Below are 26,778 nucleotides of genomic sequence, written 5' to 3' on the forward strand. Positions count from 1 at the left end.
TCATTTTTAGAACAGCCTCCCTGTGTTCCAGCAGCTATTTGCAGTGGGACGTTGTGCTGTCACCTGTTCACACTGCAAGGTCCTGACATTTCAAGCAAATGTCATCACGTCACAACTTTCCATCAGCACGACTCACTGGTGTGATGCACGTGGTGCTCCAAGCCTTGGTGTCTTACGGGGTCTCTGGCTATCCAAGAGCAATCATAGAATCATTAAGTAGAACCATTAAGCTTGGAAGACGCTTCTATGATCATCTCATCCAACTGCCCACCTACCACCAATGTTGCCCACTGAACCAACGTGGTTTCCTAATGTGTGTTTCATAACTCGAAGATTGAAATGTGGGTCTGCAACACCACCTGGTTTGTGGCAGCAGATGTTTTCTCTTAGTAACTGTGAGACTGAACGTCAAGCTGTACACTGCAAATCTTCAATTCCCCTTATGTTACTATGGAAACTTGAGAGGAGCCTTCTGTCAAAGCGACCCAAGGCCTTTGGCTTTTCATGTGTAACATGCGAATTACCCATTCTCTGTACCAATAACCAACACTGGAACTGTGCCATAATCAGAAAGGAAACAGAAATTCTTATCAAAAGTTGTGGTCTGACCTCTCCAATCTATTGCAAGGAAACCATGGGATGCTTCTTTCTCTCTGCAAGTCTGAAGACTTGTCTGCGGGAGAGTCAAGCTCTCCTTTGGAGTTAGAATCAATTATAGAATCATAGAATGTGTTGGATTGGAAGGAACTTTAAAGATCATCCAGCTCCAACCCTGTGTTGAGGACTGGTTGCCACTCACCAGATCAGGCTGCCATGGTCCCATCCAACGTGGCCTTGAGCACTCCAGGGCTGGGGGATTAGACTGAATTGTGAGACAACCAGCTGAACTCAGAAAGGGACTGGAGTAGCTGCCATGAGAGGGGGATGTGGAGACAGAAATCAGGCCTTAGACAGATTGAAAACTTTGTTACCCTGCAGAACGTCCTAGGAAATGTAAGGTAATTGAGATTGCCTGGTTTCTGTGAAGGAAGGATAAGCAAAGAAGTGCTCTGTGATAAGAGCTCATGCACCTGCCACGGTCCCCGAACAGGATGATAAGCGGTAACTTTACCATCCCACTTCAGCTTATTCGGGTGTGCAAGCTCTTTGTCTAAGCTGGACTGCAGAATAAAGTTGTGCTGTATCAACTGATCAGAGCTGGCTCCCGAGCCAAGGTGCACACAGGTTGTTATTGCTGTAACTGGTTAATCAGAACAGCCATCGGAGCTCGGCACTGAGCGCTGGGAGCCGCTGTCAGCACATACTGCTGATAAGTTCAATCCAATCCACATGGAACTCGCTAGGAGAGAAAATTCTGCCTCATTTAAAATCACATTATCCAGCCTGCCACCCTTCGCTGCCTTTTGACCTGTCATGCAGAGTAATGGACAGGCGCCCTGAGAGGTGCTGGCTGTGAACCTAGGAAGGGTTCCCAGTTTCCTTGTGCTTAACAAAAGACAATGAAGAGCAACTGAACACTCCTCTGTAAAAGCTGGTCTACCACATTGCTTAAAGTGCTTGATTGTATTGCTGGTTGTCAAACGAACACCACCAAACGTTAAAGAAGTTGCCATACGGTGGGCAAAATAATTAGAGGAGCGATAACCTTTGGCAGCAGATGCCAGTGACAGGTGACATGTGCCAGCAGCCTGGATGGCTTGCTGAGCAGTGTGTCACCTAGGGCACCATGTTGACAGATGTCATGACAGGTAAAGACAACTTCCTTCAAGCCATGGATGCAACTGAATATTGATGCCTATTCCTCCATATCTCCCTGCAGCTTTTGATGAAGTGCTAAGATACAACTGATGCTTTGAGGCATCCTAGCTGTTCAGCTGGAGGGAGGTGTTCAAGGCCAGGCTGGATGAGGCTCTAGGCAACCTGATTTTAGTGGTTGGCAATTCTGCCCACTGCAGGGGGTTCAAACTTGATAGTCTTTTAGGCCCCTTCCAACCCAAACCATTCTCTAACTCTATGATATTGCATAGCAGGAATAAGTGGTCACCATTGCCATGGCTTCTCCTTTAGCTTTAAGGTGTGCAAAAAGTTCTTGCTACTCTTCTTTGAGTGTCTTGTTTCATGGTCCTGCTGAGATTAGTTCTGTCTTGGCATAAGTTAAACACAGGTATTGGAGTGTAGGACTAGAAGCAATCTTTTGGGTCATTTAGTCTTGTCATCCATTATCTCAGAAATCCTGTCATATAATCCCCTCCAAAATTAATGAACTTGATCTTAAAAGAAGCAAGAAGTAATTTTTTTCCTTATCGCCCTAGAGGCTGTTCTGAAATCTCACTGCTCTGTTGGTCAGATATCCAATCCAGGTCAAAGTGATGCCCTTCAGGCAGGGAGATGCTGCGAAGGACCAAGGAAAATGCAGTTTTTACCTCCCAGCAAAAATACACAGCTCCCATTCAGCTCAGTGGTCTGCAACATTGGTGTTCTGACTCCTAACTGACTTTGACTCAACAGGTTGCTGTTTTATTTGAATTTTTTCTTTTGCCTCAGCTAAATGGAAAAGTTTGTTCTTTTCCTCAAACAATGAGGTTTTCTTGCCATTACTTCCAGGCTAGATTATCTTCTGTGTCATTTCATTTCCTCTGTAGATTTCTGTAGGACCAAATATGATACTTTTTTCCACTTATCATCCACCTCCATGGCTCCCAGCCCATACAATAGTTACAATGCTGGCTGAAGGCCATGATTTTAATTTCCAAAGCAATCAGGGGATTAGTCCCTGCTGCATGAAGGGCAGAAACTTTTAATCTGTGAACTGCTGCATGTGTACTTTGCAGGATACCTCACAGTGGATGAAAGTCTGAGGATAAATGTTTCAAGCAAGGAGATCTGGCTGTAAAACAGCATTTTGGAGAAGCACAAGATCTCATCGCTTCGCAGAAACTTTCTCAAGTCTTTCTATCTTGAACAGATTTTCCATCATATCTATCACCATGATGACAGCCAAAAAAACATCACAGAGAGGACTCATGTCACTAACTTCATCTATCTGCAGACAAATGTTTCCTGTGGAAATTATAGGAACATAAAGTGGGAAAGACCACTAAGTTCATCTAGTCCAGCCATCAACCATCACCACCGTGCCCACTAAACCATGTCCCTTGCTTGAAATATTTGACATATTTGCTGTAGTCTCCTTTTACAGTGAATAGGAAGGAAAAAGTGCTTCTGGAAGGAGTCGTATAATCACTCATGGATATCTGCTTTAGGGCGATATACACTGCACCCTAGAAATAGGTATTTCTCTCTGCTGATTGACAGAGCTCCAGATACTTGCTTGTATGCACAATGCATTGTCAACTTTTTGCCAAGTGATTGCTACTCTGCTAGTGAAAGAAACCAAGCAGAAGGATCCTGATATTCATATATTCATATATTCCAAGCAGAATTTTCAATTGGATAGGAAAGGACGTTTCAGGCTTCTATATTCTTCTACTTTACTGTTCCTTTACATTCTTTGAGTGTCTGGAGATACTCAAATATTATGCCACGCAGCATTCTGCAACTGTGGGATAGATGAGATGAACGACTCTATTAGTATCCATGGAGTTATTTTTAATTTATACTGGCATAAAAGAGAGGTGAATGGGGCCCTTAACTTCTTATTCCTGCTTTAGTCATGAATACTCTCCATGACCTTTTGAAAATTGCTTTATCTCTTATTTTCCTGATACGTAAAATTAAGATGATCACACTCACAGACTGCTATGAGGTCTAATTAGTAAGTGTAAAGCACCATGAAATCCTCTGATGAAAGATGCAGAGTATGGCTAGCCTGGGATAAAGAGGATTAAAGGAGGTTTTCCTAACATAACAAGTACTTGAGAAATGACACCTAAGGGGAAGGGAAATAGCACATATCTGTAGGGAAGGAAACAAGAATCAGCAGTCTGTAACTGTTGTTGACAGATTTCAAATCCAGTGATAGGAGCATGTCAGCAGAGGGGGTTTGAATAGTGATACAAATCACCTAGCCATATTCAGAAACAGGTGAGTTACTGTAGATTGGTGGGATTGTTCCAGTAGAAACCTTTCTACACTTACTCATCTGGCATTTGACCTGATAAGTCTTTTGTAGGTGTTCTCATCACTGTCTCTGATGCATTCACGAGGGCAACATTTTCACATGCATGGCTTAATATTCATATTACAAGCAAGGCATCGTGTTTCTGAACTTACCAGACACATAACTATTAGAAAACCTATTCTTTTTAGGGGTTTGCTGGATGCCATGCCCTCTTCCATGTTTTCTGGGGATTTCTAAATTGCTTTATGTGCCAGTAATGTTTGGAAGTGCCTTCAGTGTAATGGTACTGCTTCAGAGCTTCCAGTATCCAGAACTCATGTGTGTCCAACTCATCCTTTTTGAATGCCAGAAAATATATTGTTCCCAATCAAACTGCAGTCTTACTTTTTCAAGGGTCAGACCAGACACTATCACATTCATCACGTCTTTTCAGGTTGCTGTTCCTTTCTGACTGACTGACTTTTTACTTCCTTAGGCATCACCGTGGACAAGTTTGGACTTATTTACTTTGTAGATGGCACTATGATCAGGCGGATCGATCAGAATGGGATCATCTCAACAGTGCTGGGTTCCAATGACTTGACATCTGCTCGGCCTCTCAGCTGTGACTCTGTCATGGACATTTCTCAGGTAAGGCAACCTTTGGTTTTCTGCCAGATAGAATCCTATGCTTTCACCTTGTCTGCCTGTCAGAGAATTTCCGGAGAGAGAGAGCTTTTAAGACTTCGTTCATAGCTTCCAACCAGCTGTGAGACACAGATTCCTAGGAAAGCAAGTTTCATTAGGCTAATTTCTCAAGGAACTAGTTATTTTAAATTAAAAAAGACAAGGCAACAGTACTCCTTATAGTGGGGATATGCCTTGCTCTGTTATAAGAGCATAACAAGCCATTGTTTTTTACATTACTTCCTCCCATTCTGATTTGGCCCAGAACAATTTTAGGCCTGAATCAAATTAACATCTAGGAAATACTGATCAGAGACTACGGTGCCAAAATTAGCAACAGCAGGAAAACAAGAATCTTGAATTGCATCAGATTGCAAATTGGTTGCAGCTACCATCATGCTGGGCTTTTTAGTCCTGCTGCTTAAAGGTGGAGGGGAAAAGAAGAGAGAAAAAGAAATCTCACTTTGATGATTGCTTTACTTCTGGATAATGCAGAAGAGAAATCTGTTATGGGCCAGCACTCAATTTTGCGGAACACTGGCCAACCTGTCAAATTGTGCCAGTTTAGAGATGCTGTCCTTTGAAACCTTTAAGCCACTGGTGGTTTGTCTGGCTAGAGGAATGTTACCCTCTCTTATGAGAATACAGATCATAGCTGGAGGGCAAAGTACTGTTATTCAGCCACAATAGATGTCAATGGGGTTTCCTTTTTGTAGCTACCTAGATAATTTCCGTGCTCCCATATGGAATCTGTTCTTCTTGTTTTTCCTTCTAATTTGAAAAGATTATTCTTGCTTCTTTGCAACTGTTTCCCACCGTCCGCAATTTATGAACAAGCTGAAATTATGAGTTTAAAAGCTCTGGTGCCTTCTACAGGAGTAAATTTTGATGGTTAAAGGCCATTTTGTAATGTGTTTTTCATCTTGCAGAGATGTTTTTTTTTCTTTATCTGAATTTCAGGGGCGGTTACCAGAAGACCACTGTGGATTCAAGTTTTAAAAATTATTTTTGGGCAAGTTGTGTGGCTTATGTGCCTACTAGTGTCATATTTAAACATTTCTAAGGTGAACTAAAATGTATCATCTAAAGCTGCTTTCTTTTGTTATAAATTGACGGGAGCCATTCTTAGATAAACCTGTACTGGAACAGAGAGATTAACCAGTCATGTTCTAGACAAACATATCAAACGCAAGATTAATGAAGGAAAAATAAACAAATAAAAAAATAATCAACAGAACACAAAATCTTGTCTAAGAATTGCTTTTCATCATTTGCAGTGGCTAGAAGGGTCTTCTCTGTCAGGTCCCTGAGGCTGTCAGGGATGTGAAGGCATGAAATATGTAGCGGTCAATGTAGACAGGGAGTGTTTTTTAAGAATAGTTAAGAACTGTCAGTTAAGAATAAACTGCTCACGATGCTAACTCAAGGTTGCAGAGCTTAAAAACCATTGGAAAGGATGGGGACATGCGTTACTGAAGGGCTATAATCTTTCACTACAAAAAGGGTTAAAATAGGCCAGAAGCTGAGAAAAGAAAGATTTTGTGAACAGAGAATCAAACCAGGCAGAGATTAGCACACTGCTTAGCCACGAAACTGAGCTTCACAAGCCCAGCCATTAGAAGGCATAATGAACTGAACACACTGCAAGTGGTGTTTGTTCTTTTTTTTTTTAAAAAAAAGAAAGTTGACACAGAATTTAAATGTGAATAGAAGCAACAAAAGTAAAGAACGTCTGTGGCAGATATGTTCAGCTACAAGCTTTGGAAGTATGAATCTTTTGTGTGACTCTTGGCCTTTTCTTGCTCCTGGTTTTGAATGAAGTCACAATGAAGAATGGTGCACTAAGCTTGAACCTATTCCTATCTCCTCTTTCCAATAAGATTGCTACCTTATAGACACAAAACACCCCCAACTTAGTCACTTCAGGCAACCAAGAATATACAACAACCAAGGACATGCAACATCGAAGATGAAGGGTGGAAGAAGATTTGCAGCAAACAAAGAGGGACATTTTGGAATGGCGCAGCTTGATGTGTGCCCCTCCCAGAGCTCTCAGTCACAGCATCATGCCACTGAGTACACAATAAAAATAAAAATAAAAAATAAAAATAAAAATAAAAATAAAAATAAAAACAAACAGAACTGGGGAGAATGGCACCAAGTGGCCAATATCTCAGTTAACCAACAGATATCAAATCCACCTGCTCCACGTTGGAGTTGCCTGGCTGACTGAAAGTCAGTGCACAACCAGAATAGCTGTTTGTTTGTAACTCATTGAAAATCTATTTAAAAGTCTTCCTGGAGGTGACCAGGAGCATTCTTTAAAGCTGTTCATTTCCAGTTCCCCTTCACATGTCTGCAAATGGAAAATAGTTAAGAAAACATTTAAGCAATTGATTGGCTCCTACACATTAAAAAAGAAAATGCACATCTCCCTGTTCTTGATTTAAAAAAATAAAATAAAAATAAGGGGATGGGGGAAAGAGACCCTCAATTCTATTGGACTGACAACTAAAAAAGTAGTCTCACTTAAAAAGAGAGCATCTTGCACAAATAGAACTAGAAACAGAGACCTTCTAGTACTCACTCACTCATGATGTTACCAGCCTGTGTGACTGTGGATTATCAGTATATAACTAGGATGTGTCACTTGAAGCCATTCTTCCATTTTGTTCAAAAAAAAGAAGAAAGTAAAAAGCACTGTAAAGACACAAGTATTCCATTCTACAAAGCACAATAACCCAAATTTCAAAGCGATTTGCTATTTTGCATTTTTGCAGCACCAAGCACAAAATAGGTGGTTATAACTTGGATGTACACATGCTGACACAGCTGCCAGTTTTCTGTCATTTACTGAGAGGAGATGGACCATTTGTCTGGAGAAATGTTTAGTAAAAGGATCATTGTTTTGTTTGACTGATTGATTTTACGATACTTAGCCAACAAAATTCCCAGTCTCAGGTCTCTCTTCTCTCAGGTCCAAACTCTGTCAATCCAAAGATTGCCATCATATGAAGTAGTAACAGTTCTGCTTATTTTACCCTTTTCTCCCTTTAATCCATGTTGAAGCCTCCTCACTTGAGATTGATCAATTGATCAATCATACGTTGAAAAAAGGTCTCATTCTAACAATTTCCTTGTGCTTTTTTACCATTAAGGTACGTCTCGAATGGCCCACGGATCTGGCGGTTAACCCGATGGATAATTCTCTGTATGTGCTCGACAACAACGTTGTGTTACAGATTTCTGAGAACCACCAAGTGCGCATAGTGGCAGGGAGGCCCATGCACTGCCAGGTCCCAGGGATGGACCACTTTCTCCTTAGCAAGGTGGCAATACATGCCACCCTGGAGTCTGCTACTGCCTTGGCTGTCTCGCATAATGGGGTCCTATATATTGCTGAAACTGATGAGAAAAAGATCAACCGCATCAGGCAGGTTACCACCAATGGAGAGATTTCTCTCGTTGCTGGTGCACCAAGCAGCTGTGACTGCAAGAACGATGCTAACTGTGACTGCTTCTCGGGGGATGATGGCTATGCCAAGGATGCCAAACTGAATGCACCATCCTCCCTCGCAGTGTGTGCAGATGGAGAGTTGTACGTTGCTGATCTTGGAAATATCCGAATACGCTTTATTCGGAAAAACAAACCATTCCTCAACACTCAAAATATGTATGAGTTGTCCTCACCCATAGATCAGGAACTCTACTTGTTTGACACAAGCGGTAAGCACCTATATACTCAGAGCCTTACCACTGGAGATTATCTTTACAATTTTACTTATTCTGGAGATGGAGATATAACCCTGATCACTGACAACAATGGCAACTTAGTCAATATCCGAAGAGATTCCACAGGGATGCCCCTCTGGTTGGTTGTGCCCGATGGCCAAGTCTACTGGGTGACAATTGGTACCAACAGCGCACTCAAGAGTGTAACCACACAGGGTCATGAGGTGGCCATGATGACTTACCATGGCAACTCTGGTCTGCTTGCCACCAAAGCAATGAAAATGGCTGGACAACTTTTTACGAGTAAGTATGTTTTGAGTACTGTGCAGCTGTCTTCATTCTGCGTTCTCTGATCCCTGTAAAGCTGATAGATTCTTAATTCCCCTGACAGAACTATAATGTCCAGAACAGGGAATATTAGATCACACAGAAACATCCTATTGGCCGTGTGTTAGAATTCGAATAAACTCTGCCTACAAAATCAGCTTCACACAAAGTTTATACTGAATTTTTCTGAATTGCCCAAGGAATTTGGATACCTGGTTCTCCTTAACTGTGGTTGGGACTAGAAATTTAGGCTGCATGCCAGAGAATTTTGCTTGGCTTTGGAAACATTGGAAGAGTGGAAGTTCCATCAGATTCTCTTTCTCTCAGCTTTTCATCTACTTCTATGATCTGTTGTCTTTCTGAATTTGTTTAAAGTTGCTAATGTAAAATGTCTGCCGACGATGACTAATGGCAACTTGCTCAGAAAACAATTCTGTAATTAATGGACTGTTCTGTTTCTATTGTTATAGTTGGCCCTGCTAAGCTTTAAAAAATAGTCTCAGAGCTGCTGAAGACCATCCCTGCCCAATGAATTTTTGATCAGAGAGAAGACAGGTTGAAAAAAAGTAGAAGTGGCAGTGACTTGAAAATTTGTTTTGATTTTGTACTATTATTAGTAATCCTCTGCTTATAAATAGCATGAAGACAATATACTTCTAATGTCAAATAGGAAAACATTAACTCAAATAAGGACAGCTAGAAGGATGGTCTACAAATTCATCCTGCAGTTGAGGAGCCATCCCACACTTGCTTAGTTCCATTTTTATTCTCAAATTCCAGCCTTTTTTAAATGTTCCTCTTAGCGCATAATTTCCCATATGGTTTGAATGGTTACATGGAAGCAGTCAGATACCATAATCATACACTAACTGTAGATCAGTTTGGCTGGAATAGTCAGTTCCCAAGATTACAAGGACAAAAACTAGAAGAAAAAAATTAAAATAAGAGACTCAGAGAAGGAAAGCTGGCTAATCCTACATATTCATGTGTTATACATGCAGTTGCTTTGGCTCTTTCTCTAAAATGTTCCAGGCCCAGTTTTGAGTTTCTCTTCTCCTGCTGTTAAAAGAACTGATGGAAACTCTGTGATGAATCTTTTGAAAGGTTATTTGCATCCCATCAATGTTCTGCTTGCAATTACTACAGCAATATTCCTCAGTGAATCAAAGTTAATACTCTTCCATCTCTTACATTGATTTTGCTTGAGGAAGGCTTTAATGTGTAAAAATGGGATGTTTTTCTTTATAGGGCTGAAAACCTGCTATATTATCAGGATCATCATGCAAAATCAAGACGACATTTTCTTTTTGCAAATAATCCAATAGTTCCTGTGCTTGAAAACAGATGTAGCTGTGGACAGTGAAGCAAACTAAACATTACAGCTAATAATGGTCAAATTTATACTAAAAACATACTCTTTTATTTAAAAGTGTAACTGCAAGTATAAAGGAGATAAAATAAGACAGAAGCTAAAGTCCAGCTTACTCTGTGGATACATTTATAACAGTAATTCATTATTTCTTGCTACCCAACAAAATAGAGCATTTGTGAAAGTCATCATTCTGGTCCTCTTATGCACTTTGGAGGAGTCATAAGAAAGCTTTTTAGAGCTAAATGGAAGACAATATTCTCCAGTGGTTATGCTATGGAAATCTTGACTAGAGCAAGTCAGCATTATGTGATAGCACAGCATCACTGAAAATAGAGGCAGGAATGTGTCTTCAGAGATACCTCATCCAAACCTTTGATCAGTTATCTCTATTTAACTGTTCCTGACAGATTCTGGTGTAACTTCATACAACTACAGGGTAAAAGTCTATATCTGAATTAGTTACCTCAACCTCCCTTTATAGACAGTGGAGAGAAATACTCACTACTGAGGTGAGTTTCGGATGAGCTATATCATGTATAAGCTCAAGGATGTGATGAGGCAGGTAATATGCTGAAAGTTTCTCTCTGTAAATGTAGTCCAGAATGATTAGCTCAGATAGAGATGTTTACGCTGCAGATGTCTACAGCTTGTTCGAATGGACCCTATCAAAGTTATCTAAGTTATTCATAAATGCTGCTAATGATAAGAATGTCTTTACCTATCTTGTTGCTACTGTCAGAAGGCTTTTTATATGCTCAGTTTAAATTTTCCTTGCTTGAATTGGAAACTGCCTCTTTTCATCCTCTCCTCCCCTCTCCTCTCCTTTCTGCAAGGGACTTGTGAAACAGACTAGTCTCCCCCTCTTTCCAACTGTGAAAAGTACGTATTAGAAGCCTTAAAAACATTCTCAGAAAAGGGAGTCAGCAACAGAGAAGCAGAGTGTGGTTGTTTGGGGTGAATTGTCAGGACTTGATTCTATCCAGGTTTTGCATGCATTATCTGGAAAAATGAGAAGATTAGTGAATAAATATGAGATATTTAGATTTATTGATAAAATGAGTTTCACTTAAACATAATATGTTCTTACACAAGAAGGTGCACATCTAACAGACCACATCTAAAGAATGGGGCCGAGCACTGACTCTCAGAGGTTGTAGTGATCAAATCATCCAACCATTTGGTATGATCTCTCAGCATAATTCCATGGCAAATTTGTCTAACTTGTTGCTTGGATGGACAAGTAAAATGAGTATGTTTACTCATTGCAGCCTATGTGTCACGAATAAAAGGGAGCTGATTTTCTCACTGCATAGCATTGATGAGACTAATGCTGTCAGTTCCGGTGTTTTCAGTTTATGAAGGATGAGGAAAATTGAACAGTGTGCAGAAAAATGTACAAAAATGCATTCATGAAGAGAAAATGCTTTATTCTGAAGAACTAGAACAGCTGGATCTGTTTATCTTATCACGATGAAAAGTGGGAATTGTGAAGATCACAGCATGTCAGCACAAAGCTCACCTACAGAACAACTCTCAGTCTAGCAGAGAAAGACAGGAGAAGGGCAAGGGACTAGAAACCAAACGCAGACTTGAAAGTTGACAGGATGGTGTAATTTTTTAAGGCTGAGATTAGCTTAGTGGTAGAGCAACCAACTGTGAGTAGCAGTAGATTCTCCATTTCTTGGTATCTTAAATCATGACTCTGGGTGCCTTCCTTATTCTCACCAGATAGAAGATATGCATGAGTCAAACTCAAACTGCAGGCATGGCAGACTGAAATGTAAGTTCATTGATACCCAAGAAGTCAAAGAAGATGATGTAGAACAAATTGATGTTTGAAAGGTTCGAACTTCAGGTTATTTGTCTCCAAACATGGGGAAATGTGGAATTTTAAGCAATTTAGAGAAATCCTGTGATCCTGAGTGACTGGAAGGTGCTCTGAGTTTTTTTCCAGCTTAGCTAAGGGGGAAGGTGAAACTTACATTTCCATTTTGCTTGTGGCCAAGGAAATAAAGACATCAAATCTGACTCTGAGGAAAAGCTTGATGGTTCTCTCTGCAGATAATGGTTGTTTATAGCCCCAGATGTGATGGACACCACTGCTTTAAAAGTTAAGAGTAACCATAAATTCAGCTGGCAAGTTTACATTGCACCAGTGGCCACATGAAGAACACCCTTGTAAGATTTACCTTTACCATTCTGTCTATGGAGGGTCATAAACCAGACACTACCACAGAAGAGCAGTGGTGTTGCAAGAGTGACAACACTACATATGTATACATCCAGCATCCCTCGTTCTCTTTGGGTTGGTGCTCTCAGCAAGGCATTTCTCAATTTTTATTGTACAGCTGCGAAGACCTTTGATATACGGGCATGTTGGTGTGACTCTAGAGAGAAGAGAAGGAGGAGGAATGTGTTGTCCTACTATTGGAAGCTTACATCAAAGGCACAGCAGGGAATCCAGCCCCTCCAAGGGCTCAGATTGGCACATTAGCCCTTCATTTCAGCAGGAGAAGGGGATCTGATCACAGCACCCGCAGCTCTTTCATGCACACTTCCTTCACCAATGCTTTTTGTAACAATCCTGCTTTATTGGGTTTAGCACTAAAGTTCAGTATTTAATGGCATGCAGTTTCTCCTTCCTTTGGGAATGAAACTTAATTCCCTCCAGTAATTAACCTGTCCCCAAAGGCCTATTTAGGACTTCTTTGAGGGTTTTTAGTACTACATAGACCTTGACATTCACCATCAATTAATGCCCTACGAATCAGTTTATCCAGTAGCTGGATTAAAGACTTGCCTTCCCATTCAGCCTGTAACATCGTAATCAGTGGCAGAGGAAGTGGGTCTGGAAACTCTGCCAAGTTAACAGCTTCTTGTTGTTCAGCTCAAGTCGAAGACATCGGATGCTGTGTGAATACTTTGGTTGTTGCTGCTTTTCACTTGACATGAAAAAATCACTACCAGCCTTCACATAGCTTGTTAGCAGTTGCTGTTTATCCCTACTGCAGAATCCAGATTTTGTTTTTTTTTTTTACTGTATTTGTTTAAGTCAAGAATATGGCACTTATCTTGATTAGCTCATTGAGATGGTATCAGTGTACATTAATTCAATTTCCTTCTAAGCCAAAGTCAAACCTTTTCTGCATTATTTAACCCAGATGAGGCGCTTTCACATAGGTTCTTTGTGTGCCCATTTAGTTCTGACTGTCACCTCCTTCAACACAGAGTTAAATACATACACATCACTGCAGTCAAGCCGAGAAATTCAAAGCCTTCTCATGAACTTCTCAAGAAGTGTCTCAGAGTTGACAGGAGAGCAGTGGGTAATGTGGTACCAGACCTTTTAGCAGGAGGTAAGGGAAGCTTTGACCCATAACACTGAACTCTGTTTAATAGAGAAAGAGCTTGGATGGCTTCCTGGTATCCCCAGGACTCATCAGAGGTCCCACCTGACACCAGCAGCAGTTGGTGCTCCATACTCCGGTCTAAGTGACTGGGGAACTAGAAGTCATCATGAAATTGTAGAATCATAGAATGACTTGGGTTGGAAGGGACCTCAGAGATCATCCAATTCCACGTACTGGATCAGGTTGCCCAAAGTCCCATCCATCCTGGACATGAGCACCTCCAGGGATGGGGCACCCACAGCTCTCTGGGCAGCAGTGCCAGGGCCTCAGCATACTGAGAGTATGAGAGTAAAGAATTTCCTCCTAAAATCTAATCTAAATCTCTCCTCTTTTAGTTTAAAGTCATTATCCTTTGTCCTATCGCTATCCGCCCATCTAAAAAGTTGGTCCCTTCCTGTTTGTAAGCTCCTTTGAAGTATTGGAAGGCTGCACTGAGGTCTTTCCACAGCCTTCTCTTCTCCAGGCTGAACAAGCCCAGCTCCCTCAGCCTTTATTCGTTGGAGAGGTTTTCCAGCCCTCTTAATGTCTTTGTGACTTTCTTCTGGACCTGCTCCAACAGCTCCATGCCTTTCTTGTGCTGAGGGATCGTAGTCAGCATTTACCCAGCAGTGAGATACAGAGTCAGTCTGCATCATAGTTGGCACAAAGGTTGTGCAGTCAAAGCCAGAGATAAATAACACTCATTACCTTTAGAGGAGCAGCCACCTCTTGACTTTGTGAAACCTAACTTGCTGCATTAATAACATCCCTTTATTACCAGCTGATATCTCAGGTCACGCACTGAGTTCTATGGTATTTCGTGGCATCCTTGGTTTAGAGTAGTGCAAGTGAGTGCAGCAGACTGAAGCATAAGAAACATAATCCCATTTGGCTTTTGTTCTCTATCCTTTTCTGTCACTTTTAGCAAGATTACTTTTCTCCACATTTTCTCCATGATAATATCATTCGCTCATCATCACCATTCCTCTGCTGCAGTTACCGTGAAACTTCAGTATGTTCCAAGATAGAACAGCACTTCCCCCATCCTCTTGCTAAGTTGTGAGGTCATGTTTTGAGCCCAGAATGTATGCCTGGTGTCCAAGTTTAGCAGAAATCAAGGTGATTATGACTGTTATAAAAATAGTTGGAAAGAGAGACCTTACTTGCCTCCTTTGGGCAGTCAGAAGTTCTGTGTGTCATTAGGAAGAGGACTTGCCTTCATACATATTTGAGTAGTATGGGTTTGTCTATTATGGATTTATTTTTAATGTTGTGTTTAATGTTGTTTGAAAAATTGGGAAGAGACAACTTGTTCAGAGGCAGTGGGTGCACGTCTGTATAATCGCACATAAAATATAGTTTGCAAAGTACATTAGGACACTTTGGCTCTAAATGCAATATTATTGCAGTGATTTTTTTTCCAATCTATTTGACTAGTAGTTTTAAAAGGCCGATGAAATGTGAAAAAGCGAAAATGAGGAAACTCAGGGACTCAGGCAAGGAATTGATTTTTGAATAGATGGTACTTAGGATGCTCTCCTTAATTCCCAAGGCCCAGGTCTCTACACAATGGTAATGTGATAAATGAAAGCTCTGAATGTTTACAAGCTAACAATTAGGCCTCATAAGCACCAAATGCCATTTTAATTCTGTGCATTGAACCTTAGCTAAATACGATTCCAATTGGGAATGGATGGCAACAGCTTCCGTTGCTGGCCTAATAATCGTCACTGTAATTGCAAATGCCAGGGCTCTGCAGCAGGTTTGAATGGGAGGCAGCAGCTGCGTTAGCAGGTGATGGATTCATTGCTGGGATTGTGCACACTGCTACCCTTCAGCATCTCCTTAATTCTGGGGCTTTCAGAGCATTTGGAGAACACAAAAGTCTTAGGAAACCAGCCCACCCCTAAATCCCGAGGCTGTGGAAACACGGCCTATGGAGCTTAGCTGTGGAATGAGCTGACGGGAGGAGATTTATCTTACCACAAACACCAGGTGCACCTACAGCTACATAAGGGACAGTCACTTGGCCTTCCTCTCCAATCGAGGATGAGTTCTGTGAGTGTCTTTGTAGCGCTGAAAGCAGAGATGGGAGGAACAAATGTAGCTATGTCACTCATTCCCCATCACAAGAAGGATGTGGAGCTGTTGTAGTGGGTCCAGAGGAGGCCACAAAGATACTCAGAGGGCTGGAGCACCTCTCCTGTAAAGAAAGGTTGAGGGAATTGGGCCTGTCTAGCTTGGCAAAGTGAAGGCTTCAGGAAGACCTCAGTGTAGCTTTCCAGTACTGGAAGGGAACTTACAGACAGGAAGGGGACTGACTCTTTACATGGTCTGATAGCATTAGAACAAGAGGGTTGGGGGGTGTTTTAAGCTAAAACAGGAGATTTAGATTTAGATTAGATATTAGGAGGAAATTCTTTACTCAGAAGGCAGTGAGGCCCTGGCACTGCTGCTCAGAGAGCTGTGGGTGCCCCATCTCTGGAGGTGCTCCAGGCCAGGTTAGACGGGCCTTGGGCAGCCTGAGCTGGTGGGGAGCAACCAGCCCATGGCAGGGGGTGGAACTAAATGATCTTTAAGGACCCCTCCAGCCCAAGCCATTCTATGATTCTATGATTTAATGTGTTAAGCACTTCCTTTCACACTGCCACCGCAGCACTCAAAGCAGCTTTAGTCTGGGCATGTGCGTTTTACACTTCATTTGCCACTAATTAAAAAGCAATAATTAAAACTGCAGCAGCTCAGTTGTGCTGCCTTCTTGCATTTCTCCCTCTGTAAGGCATGACCTCTTTGCAGCCCCAAAGCAAGCACTTGGAAGGTCCCTGGACAGAGGTGCAGCAGCTCGTGCAAATACAGCAAGCACAGATGGTCCAGGTTACTTCTGACAGAGGCTAATGTGGTGACTAAGGAGGTGCCAAAAGCCTAATGCACATTTGCAGACATCTTAAACTGACTCCAGCACATCAGCACAAGCTGCTCTGGTCCTAAATGAGCCTTGCTTCTCAGAACACAAAGTCCGAATTGGAAACTCTTGCCCTTGATGAAGCTCTCTGCCATTGTGTGACTTCTGTCATGCAATCAAGACAATTTAATTATGCTTATTGTATGGACTCATTTTATCTTTAAAAGAAAAATGCACGGACAGAAATTTAGTCACCATCATATTCTTCCATGCTCTTTTTTTTATACTGCTGTAACCCAGTTTGCACAGGCAGAGTTTTTTGGCCTCTTTGCCCATTACCAGTGTGAAACAGCAGAAAAATGCCATTTAGTGAGATAAGAGATGAGAGGCTGCAAACAGAGATGTGCAGGTAGAGTGACTGAAACCCAGGGTGCTGGGGAAGCCACATATGTGGGTGGAGAAATGCTGAGAATTGTAGAATCAATAGAAGGTTGGAAAAGACCTCTAAGATCATCAAATCCAACCCCAGCCCATCCCGCCATGCCCACTGACCACATCCCTCAATGCCACATCTCCACAGTTCTTGAACACCTGCAGGGATGGTGGCACCACCATCTCCCTGGGCAGCCTGTGCCAATGCATTACCACTATTTCTGATAAAAAAACCTTCCTAATGTCCAAACTGAACCTCCCTTGGGGCAACTTTAAGGCTATTACCTCTTGTTCTATTACTAGTTACCTGGGAGAAGAAGCCTACCCAGATGTCTGGGAACACAGTACAGGGAGCCCAGGGTTGCTGGGAGTAAGTAGGGCTTGCATGGAATATAGGTTTTGTGCTGAGTGTCATTCAATTAGGATAAATCATATGACTCATAGGACACTAACTCAGCACTCAAATGCAACAGCAGCCACGTGTCCCTCACACGAACTCCTTGCCCCCATCCTGGCTTTGTCACCCCATTGACTCCAGTGCACGCATGCCTTGTTTTGTGCCAGTATTTTTAAGGGTGAGGCATGTTCAGTTCCACACTCAGTTGATTTTTAAGCAATACAGAGCAGGATTCTTCCCTTACAGTTCCAAGCACCATCAAGTCAGAGATGCTCAATTCAGATCCCATCTTCCTTAAATATCAGAGATTTGAGATCTAAGTCCATCCTTACAGTTCAGACTGTGTTTTATATAGAAAGCCATAGATGTCACAGTGGGAAGAATTTGGGGTGTTATGTAACACGCTTTTAGTGATAACTGTTCTCTCTGCTCAAGGAAAGGACTAAAATGTGTCCCTCGTGTCCTGTCTCAGCAGATGTGATAAAGATGTCTTCTGTGATGCTTTTAGTTCTTACTTACATACTCTTTTAGTTGGAGATGTGTGGATGACTGTGCAGAAAGCACTGACAAAATGCATCCCATCTCATTGCAAACAGGAGAGCTGCAGACAGAGAGCAGAGCACTGGGAACTGAGAGAGCATTAGCTCTCACTCTTGCAAGGAGATTTGGTTTACATCCAACACATGCACTCCTGGCCATTTGGAAAGGCTTTTGTTGGTCCCTGCCAGCCTCCTGCAGTGCAGTCCTGAATTTATCCCTTCTCTGTTTTTTTTCCCCCTTCTTTTCCACTTCACTAGTAGCTGGTTTGTCTCCAAGGTCATGAAAGGAAAGGGCAAGACTGCTCCTTCCTTCGTGCTCGGATAATCCCATGAATGATGGGCTGACACTGGATGGCCAAATTCTTTTTTCTACCTTTGTAACTCCCCTTCTGCCCAGTGGGCAAGAAAACTTTCACGTCCCAGTGTCTCAAGCTCCAAGAGGGAGAGGTAGACTTGCAATGAGCTCACCTATTTAATCACTCTGCTAAATATTAAACTTGGACAGAAATTTGCTTTTCTGCCAGTCCTTCCTCACACAAAGCCATTGCCAGCATATTGTCAAAAGCAAATAGCACTGGACAGATACGGACAAAAAGGGAATGGAAGAGACAAGCAGCACAGTGGCTGCTTCTGGGCCTCCAATAAGTTGCAGTTCAGGAGTACTTTTTTGTTATTAGATGGGATCCGTTGACTTTTTCCCCTGCTTAGAGTAGTCCTGAAGAAGAGGATGAAGAGTTCCTCAACAATCAGACCAAAAGGGCTGATCAGCCACAGCCAGACCCTCTCTGACACATTTCTCTCCCTCTTCCTACAAGAGCTGGTCAGTGGGGTTTCCTGTGCTCCATCTGCTCTTCTGCTTGGAGCAACCATTGGCCTGGAAATCTTTCTCCAGTTTCTGACCTCAATCTCCGCTGTTTTGTTACCTTTTGTCACACCCTCATTAGATGAACAATTAATTATAATCCCATTCAGAATAACCAAGTTTAGGATGGCACGTTCCTACTTTGTTTCCTCTGGTGTAAAGCAGCTTATTTGTTTTGGCTTTGCCTCTCCAGTCTCAGCTTGTTTTTGTTACCATACCATTTGTGTTACTTCATCACTTTGAAGAATGGTGCCCTGAGCTGAGATCCATCAGAGGCTCACTGCAGTATATTGCAGAATGGTCAACTGCTAGGTGGTCAATTGCTCAGCCACCATTTGATTTGTATCCCCACATAATGTGTTTTCTTGCAGGTAGGACCTTAAAAAGTCCAATTTTTACCAATGATTACTTTTGCTAAATTTTTTCTCCTATTTTCCCTTGACTATTTAAATACACTTTGTCTGAAGGTCCACCTTTTCAGAAGGTCCAACAGTTCTCCATGGAGAAGCCAATGGAGCTTCCCACTGCTCTCTAACCTACAGCAGCCTCCCTCCAGAAGCCCCATGGCAGCCCCGTGCCCTGAGCTCAGCTCAGTGTGGCATGTTTGCTCCATCTATTCAGGATACTTCTAGGCACTGCTTTCTGCTGCTTATTTTCATTGAAAAATATGCTGTAGTACCTGTGTGCATGTGGATTATTTCCTCTGGGTCCTAGCAGCCAGGTGCCCACATCACAGAAACCTTCCCAGATGGTAGTTATGTTTGACTCTCTCATTGGAAAAGCCAAGGACTCAGTAGGGGTGAAAAATGGAACTGCTTTTTTGCACATTTAAATCAGTCCTTCCAGATGGTCCTAGGAGCATTAAATCGTAGATCCAGGGGTCTCAGCTGTGCCCAGGGTCCTATACCATAGTCACAAAGGACAGCTCTTTAGCTGATGCAGCCAATCTGCTACCTTAACATAATCTTTTAAAATAGGACAGCAAAAAATAAAATAAAATAAAATTGCTGAAGAGCTCAGGGCACCACCAGACGAAGTAGTTGGTGTTCTTCAGAAACCCCTAGTTCTGCTAGACAGGATGCACATACCAGAGCTTTTCTATAAATCGCAGCATGGTGAATGGGAAATAAAGTTTTCTGACAAATACAAGAAGTGTAGTACAGGTGATAAATATCAGATATTGCTAAAAAAGAGGTAACTACTTGTTTAGTCATTTTCTGTTCTGTGCTTCATTTTTCTCCAGCGAAAAGCTGTAATTTTCTTTTCATGAAGCCAAAAAATTAAGGTAGTCTTGACAGACAGCAGGTTTTTGTCCAGGTGAAGACTTCAAGACTTTGTCTATGCTTTGTAAGATGATTCCTGCATCCCTCTGCTGTGCCGCTGACTTCCCTCCATCCTCCCTTTCAGGTACGACAGCTTCGGCCGCCTGACCAACGTCACTTTCCCCACTGGCCAAGTGAGCAGCTTCCGCAGTGACACTGACAGCTCTGTGCACGTCCAGGTGGAAACCTCCAGCAAGGATGATGTTACAATAACAACCAATTTGTCGGCGTCGGGAGCCTTCTACACCCTGCTCCAAGGTGAGTCAGGCCTCTTGGTCTCCTAGCTGAGCTGCAAACAATGGATTATTCATCAGGAAACAGGTATCATCTTGGTAATCCTAGCACCAAAAGTCATCTGCAACCTCAGCATCCCAGAGCTCCCCATGTGTTGGTCTAGACATGCATTCACATCTACTTAGCCACAATCCCTAGCTCCAGAGCTACCCAAAGGCTGTTTTGTGTTTCATTCTCAGCAGTCCCCTTGCCATGCAATATTGTCCTCCATCATCATTACTACTATTGCTGTAACAAAAAGGGTTGCATAAATCTAGCCATGCTTCCATCTGACCCTTTCGCTTCATTCTCTTAATGGCTTCCAATGTAACATTCACTCTCCTGGAAAAGGCATCGAGATGGTTACCAGAAGTCTCTCAGATTCTTTGTTCACTGGCTGTTCAAATAGTCAGAAGGCAGTATCCAGAATAAAATGACCATCCCTGTCCCCAAAAGGCCTATGTTTGAGCTCAAAGGCTGATGTGGAGAGGCAGAGAGGCATGGAGGAGAAAGGAGATGCAGGCAGCGTGGGTGGGACTGATTTGTGACTGTCAGAAACGAGCGCAGTTCTGCCAGTGGTGGGAGGTAGAGAGCTGATGAGGTGGAGGAAAAAGTGATAAAGTGGGAAAGGAAAGAGGAAGGAGCGATGCAGCAGCATGCTGACATTCTGATAAAGGCAGAAGATGTCAATAAGCCACGCCAACCTGGATCACCAGTTCTGAAGGCTGAAGCCCCCTTACAGTCCCTCACTCCTGTTCTCTGGGACAGTAAGAGAAGGGATTGGTAAACCCACTGCTTTCCTCACTCCTTAATTCTCATTGAGTCTTAGTCTATGACCAGTGGCAGCAGGGTGTCAAACATCATTTCCCCTTGTAAAGAACAAAGTGCTCCAAGTGAGACCAACATGTTCCAGAGTCACAGTTGTTCCCACATCTCTGAGTCACATATTTCCCTCCACCTCCATACAATAAGAGCAAGCTTTCCTAAAAGAAAGTGCCTATAATGCCTGAGCACTGCCTTTCCTGCCTCCACAGAGGGTAGCTGAGAGGGTGCCAGCTCCTTCTAGCTGTACTCAGTATTCCTGTTGCAGCACAATGACTTTCTTTTTCTTTACTCCAGTCTACAAAGCAGGTACAACCCTGCCCCATTTCATCCCCTTGCATTAAGACCTCTGGCAACTGCTCAGACATGAGGTTGGCTTCACCTCAAGAGCCTAATTAAGCAATAGAGCCCGCTGTCGGGGGGCCCTTTAGTGAGATAATTGACTGCAATGTGATTTATCCATGCGGAGCTGAAGGCACAGTTACATAATGGTGCCACGGTCAATTATCTCATTGTACTGCCCTCCAGCACAGGGCCACTGTTGCTATTAGGACATACAGTATTACAAACAGCTTAATCATCTAGAGAAGTATAAAATTACGAAATTATTTGGATCTGAAGAAAAGTACTCATCTCAAACCAAAGATCTGGATAATGTCACAGCAGAGGTGGCCTGTGACTTTCTGTGGGTGGCTTTCCCACAAGTGTTAGGACTGTGAATTCCCAAAATGAGGCACTTGTTGTTGGCATCAATGTAGAAACTGCAACAAGGGCCACTCAAGTTGTTCAGGGATGTACTGAGCACGGCTGAAATGTAATTTGCCTTCCAAGTGTCTCTCCAAAGCACAGAGGCTGGAGTTGTTGTAAAGGTCTTTGATCATCTTGCCTGCTCCTTTACTCTCCAGAGAAAATGCACACTGCAGATTCCCTTTGCATGAGAGGTGCTTGTGCACTTTCCTTCTGGGTTCAGAGCTCTGGCCAGCTCTCACAAATCCTTTGCAAACCTTTCAAGAAGCCTGGATCACTCTGTGAGCAAGCTCTGGCTGCAGTCACTGTGAAATGGAGACATTTTATGGCCAGAAGCCAGAAACAGATCTCATGAAGGTATTTAAAAGCCTAAATCCTGTTTTCTTGGTAAGAGTTAGAAGTCCTTAGCTGTAGTTCTCCTCACAACTGTGGGCTCTTAACCGTAGACCCCATCAACTCCTGGGATCTTCTGTCCCATGCTAAGCATTTCCCAGCCCTTAAACCCCAACATCAAAATGAAGCACTGTGCAAAGCTTTCAGCACCCTCCTGTCTTATCCAAAGTAGATATCAGGGTCAGAAAAGACATTTGCACACCCATACACTAGTTATTGCATTAGGACTTAGAGATGCTTAGGATATGCCTAGTGTTCCAGATGAGAAAGACATGTCAGCTCAAGGTGACCACTAAGACTTGGAGCAAGAGCTCTGAGCCATTCATTTGCTGTGGGGAAGAACTGGCACTTACACAGGCTTGGACAGGGCACCAAAGAGGTACATAGCATCACTTAAGTTGGAAGGGACCTTTAAAAACCATCTGGTCCAACTCCAGTGTCTTCAGGGATGGGGCATCTATCACCTATCTGGACAACTTGTTCCAATGCTTCACCACTCTTATAATAAATGTTTTCCTTATATCCAGAATCTTTTTGTGTACATCCGGGAGAAGACGTTTCCAGAAAGTTGTGGGATCCTATAGGAGAAATGGAGGAGCCTGTATAGCTTACAGACTCCTTGGCACTTCTGTGGGATTTTATCCTCTGAACTACTGATAAAAGGAGCAGTTTTTCAAGGGCGAAATAGAATGCAGAAACAGAGCCAAATGAGCCTAAAGCACAGTATCCAGTGACACCTCAATCCTTGAGCCTTCAACAGCCACGGAGGGTCTTATCTTCTTATCTTGGAAAAATCTTGGAAGTGGAGCATTTGCATTTTGATAAGACAAGGGGAAAAAGCTTCAAACTAAAAGAATGGAGTTTTAGATTGGATATAAAGAAGTTTACAATAAGAGCAATGAGGCACTGGAACAGGCTGCCTAGAGACTCCATCCCTGGAGATATTCAAGATCAGACTGGATGGGGCTCTGAGCACCTGATGGAGCTGTGGATATCCCTGTTCATTGCAAGGGAGATGGACCAGATGGCCTTTAAAGATTCTTTTCAACTCAAACAATACTGTGATTCTGTGATTTCCCTGCCTCATACTGTAACATTCTGAGGATAGTCCACCATCACCAATGATTTTGTGACACAAAGAGAACATCAAATTCCAGTGAATAACAGAGAGCGTTTCCCCTGCTTCCTGGTGATGAAGGTGGGAGGCATGCATAAGCTGTGCAGAGATATATCACCAGTTTGTTTTAAAGTGGATCTCCTACCGTGTTTTTCATGACACCAGGCATCTAAGAACTAAAGAGCCAAAGCCAGCTGACCATCACTCTCTGGAAAATCAAGGGCTTGATCCCTCTAGATCTATGTCAAAAGACTATCACAATGGTATAGCCAAAGTGCTTGGATCTACACTATGAATCACTGCTGTACATTTACAGTGGCAAAACCCAGTGCCATAGCAGTTTCACACCATCATGAGGTTAACTGTGTACAGCACGCTGAGTTGTGGCCCTGCTGAGATGAGCGTGGCATGGCTCCAGCTGGCTGCAGTGAGAGCAGGATCAGACTTGCAGTAACAGAGTCCAACTAGTGTCAGATTTCCTTTCCTAATTATACCAAACTGTGCTTTTTTGCTGATCTATTTCAGCCAGACGGGAGATGGTAATTTTGCTGTGACCTCGTTTCCTGCTGAGCTATGGCAGAGCAGCTAGTGAACAAAACCTGACTTGCCTCCGAACGGAAAAACAATTGACATGAATTTTTAAGGGGTATTTTTATTCACAATTAGGTATTTATGGCAGGAGATAGAAATGGTAATACTTTCCAGCATTTGAGGAGCTTTAGATAAGTCACTCTTTGTATAATGTGCTTTTAAACCTATTCTGCGCTGAGCAAGCCTCATGCTTTCTTACCCTTCATGAGCTGCTCTCTGCAGAAAGAAGTGCCAGCTGGAGTTCCAAAGGACAAGGTTTCAGCCTGCTGGTTCCCAAAAGATGTGCACAGGATATCGTTCTCTTCCACTTCTGATCTCCCAAATCCTGGCCTCAAAATCTGCTGGTCTTTCAGGAGCTAGCTGAGACCAGATGAATGGGAGCTTGGTGCTTCTGCTTTCTCTCCAAACATGGGGTCATTGAAAGCATTCCCAAGTGAAAGGGTTTGGCTGTTGCTGGGGGAACTGGTTAGCATTAGCCCACTGTGCAATTTCCTGTTATTTGCAAGATAGTGAATAAGCTGAGAAAAGTAGGTGGCCCCACTTTTTCATATATTGTAGTGAAAATGGGATCTTTGGGATCCAAAAACATGGAAAGTTTTCAGTGGGTCTGTGGTTTAAAACAAATATCTAACCACCCAGAGTTTTAGCAGTGGTCTTTAAGCTACCCTAGGGGTAGAGGTTTGAGCCTGCATTCTTTGCTGGAGTATTCTAAGATATTTTTGCAAGACTTTGAGATGTAAAATATCATGAGAATGGAAGAGATTGTCCATCTCTTTCACCAGTGAAACAACCAATTTGTGAGTAGGAGAGGTGAATCATGGAACAGAAACATAGAATCATTAAGGTTGGAAATGACTACAAAGATCCCCAAGTACAACCGTCAACACATCCCCACCAAGGCCAACAAACTCCCTCAGTGCCACAGCTGCCCTTTTCTTGAACACCTCCAGGGATGGTGACTCCACCACCTCCCTGGGCAGCCCATGCCAATGCATTACCACTCCTGTAAAGAAATTTTTTCTGGACACAATCCAGGTCCTCAATCTCTTTCTGGTAGTGGGGGGCCCAAAACTGAATGCAGTACTTGAGGTGCAACCTCAACAAGGCTGAGTACAGAGGGATGATCACCTCCACAGTGAGTGACAGTGCATTTCCTTACAACCAGCAGCAGTGTTAGAGAAGCCTGGAAGAGGAAGAAAGTGAAAGACAGGGGCTGTATCACTGCACAGCCATTTAAAAAGATCTCTTTTTTCTGTTCTTCAGACCAAGTCCGAAACAGCTACTACATTGGTGCTGACGGCTCTCTCAGACTGATGCTAGCCAATGGCATGGAGGTGGCCCTGCAGACTGAGCCACATCTGCTGGCTGGCACCGTCAACCCCACCGTGGGCAAGAGGAATGTCACCCTGCCCATCGACAACGGCCTCAACCTCGTGGAATGGAGGCAGAGGAAGGAGCAAGCAAGGGGGCAGGTCACTGTCTTTGGACGTCGTCTGAGGGTAAGTGTGAGGAGTTTTGGGCTCCACTTCCCATCTCACCAGTCTCCAGCCGCATGACAAAAAGGGAGAGGGCTGATTTCTGGTGTCTGCAATAGGGATGTGGCTGCAGGATGGAGGAGTAGCTGTTCATCTTCAGCGATGCAGCCTTTACGGCCTGAATGCATCCTTATGTCTCCTTATGTGCTGACATTCTCTTAACCATCACAGACAGTACTTGTCTGTACTTGAGACCTCTGCACCACTGAGAATGCATCACCACCTGTCAGACACTACAGATCCAAACATCATGTCAGGCTGCTCAAGTATGCAAGAGATAATCATAGCCATTAAATACAGCGCCAATTAAAAGAAGTATTTTCATGGGATCATAGAACGGTTTGCATTGGAAGAAACCTTAAAGCCCTCCCCAAGTTCCAACTCCTGGCATGGACAGGGACACCTCCCACCAGCTCAGGCTGCCCAGGGCCCCATCCAGCCTGCCCTTGAGCTCCTTCAAGGATGGGGCATCCACAGCTCTCTGGGCAGCAGTGCCAGGGCCTCACCATCCGATGAACAAAGAATTTCCTCCTAATATCTAATCTAAATCTCCCCTTTTTTAGTTTAAAGCCATTCCTCCTTGTCCTATCACTAAGAGACCATGTAAAAAGTCAATCTTCCTCTTGTTTGTACGCTCCCTTTAGGTACTGGAAGGCTTTTCAACCTGTACTGCAGGCAGTAACATAGACCTCAGCACTGAAAGCTTTGTAAGCAGTACTGTTCACTGTGCTGCCTCAGAAAAATCTCAAGATTCCTGAAACTTGCTCATTTGTTGAACCTGCTGAAGAGCTGGACTTGTGTTTTAATTGCTGTTGTTGCCTGAAATGTTATCAATAATTGCATCCCAGTGGTGCTCTCAATCATAGAATCATAGAATTGTTAAGGTTGGAAAAGACCTTTAAGATCCCCAAGTCCATCCTGAACTCACCCCCACCATGCCCACTAACCATGTCCCTCAGTGCCACATCTCCACAGTTCTGGAACACCTCCAGGGATGGTGACCTCCACCTCCCTGGGCAGTCCATTCCAAGTCATGGGCTTATTCCTGGGGAGCTGCTCAGTACCAGGCAAATTCAAGTTTAGTGCTGTGCATTGCTCCTGCTGCCAAAGGACTGCAGCTGTTTATTCACACTCAAGCTTTGCAGTAAATATTCATGCTCTGCATTCAGAATATGCATTTCCCAGTCCTTGCTCTGCACCTCTCCCCATTCCCTGCTGCTTGACCCCTGACACCTCAGTGTGATTTTTCACTCACACTTGTCAAGTACTGCTCTTTGCC

At 43.1% G+C, this 26,778-nt stretch overlaps 1 protein-coding gene across 1 annotated transcript in view; it reads left to right on the forward strand.

Moving 5' to 3' along the window:
* The window catches only part of LOC100540939 (teneurin-4), an 81,191-nt gene that overhangs the window by 26,220 nt on the left and 28,193 nt on the right, over positions 1 to 26,778 (forward strand). Inside the window, 5 exon segments of the mRNA XM_019612330.2 lie at positions 4,557 to 4,711; positions 7,906 to 8,749; positions 8,752 to 8,782; positions 20,107 to 20,279; positions 25,228 to 25,463. Coding sequence (XP_019467875.1) covers positions 4,557 to 4,711; positions 7,906 to 8,749; positions 8,752 to 8,782; positions 20,107 to 20,279; positions 25,228 to 25,463 — 1,439 coding nt within the window.

Source organism: Meleagris gallopavo, chromosome 1, assembly GCF_000146605.3.
Source record: "Meleagris gallopavo isolate NT-WF06-2002-E0010 breed Aviagen turkey brand Nicholas breeding stock chromosome 1, Turkey_5.1, whole genome shotgun sequence".
Classification (NCBI taxonomy): domain Eukaryota; kingdom Metazoa; phylum Chordata; class Aves; order Galliformes; family Phasianidae; genus Meleagris; species Meleagris gallopavo.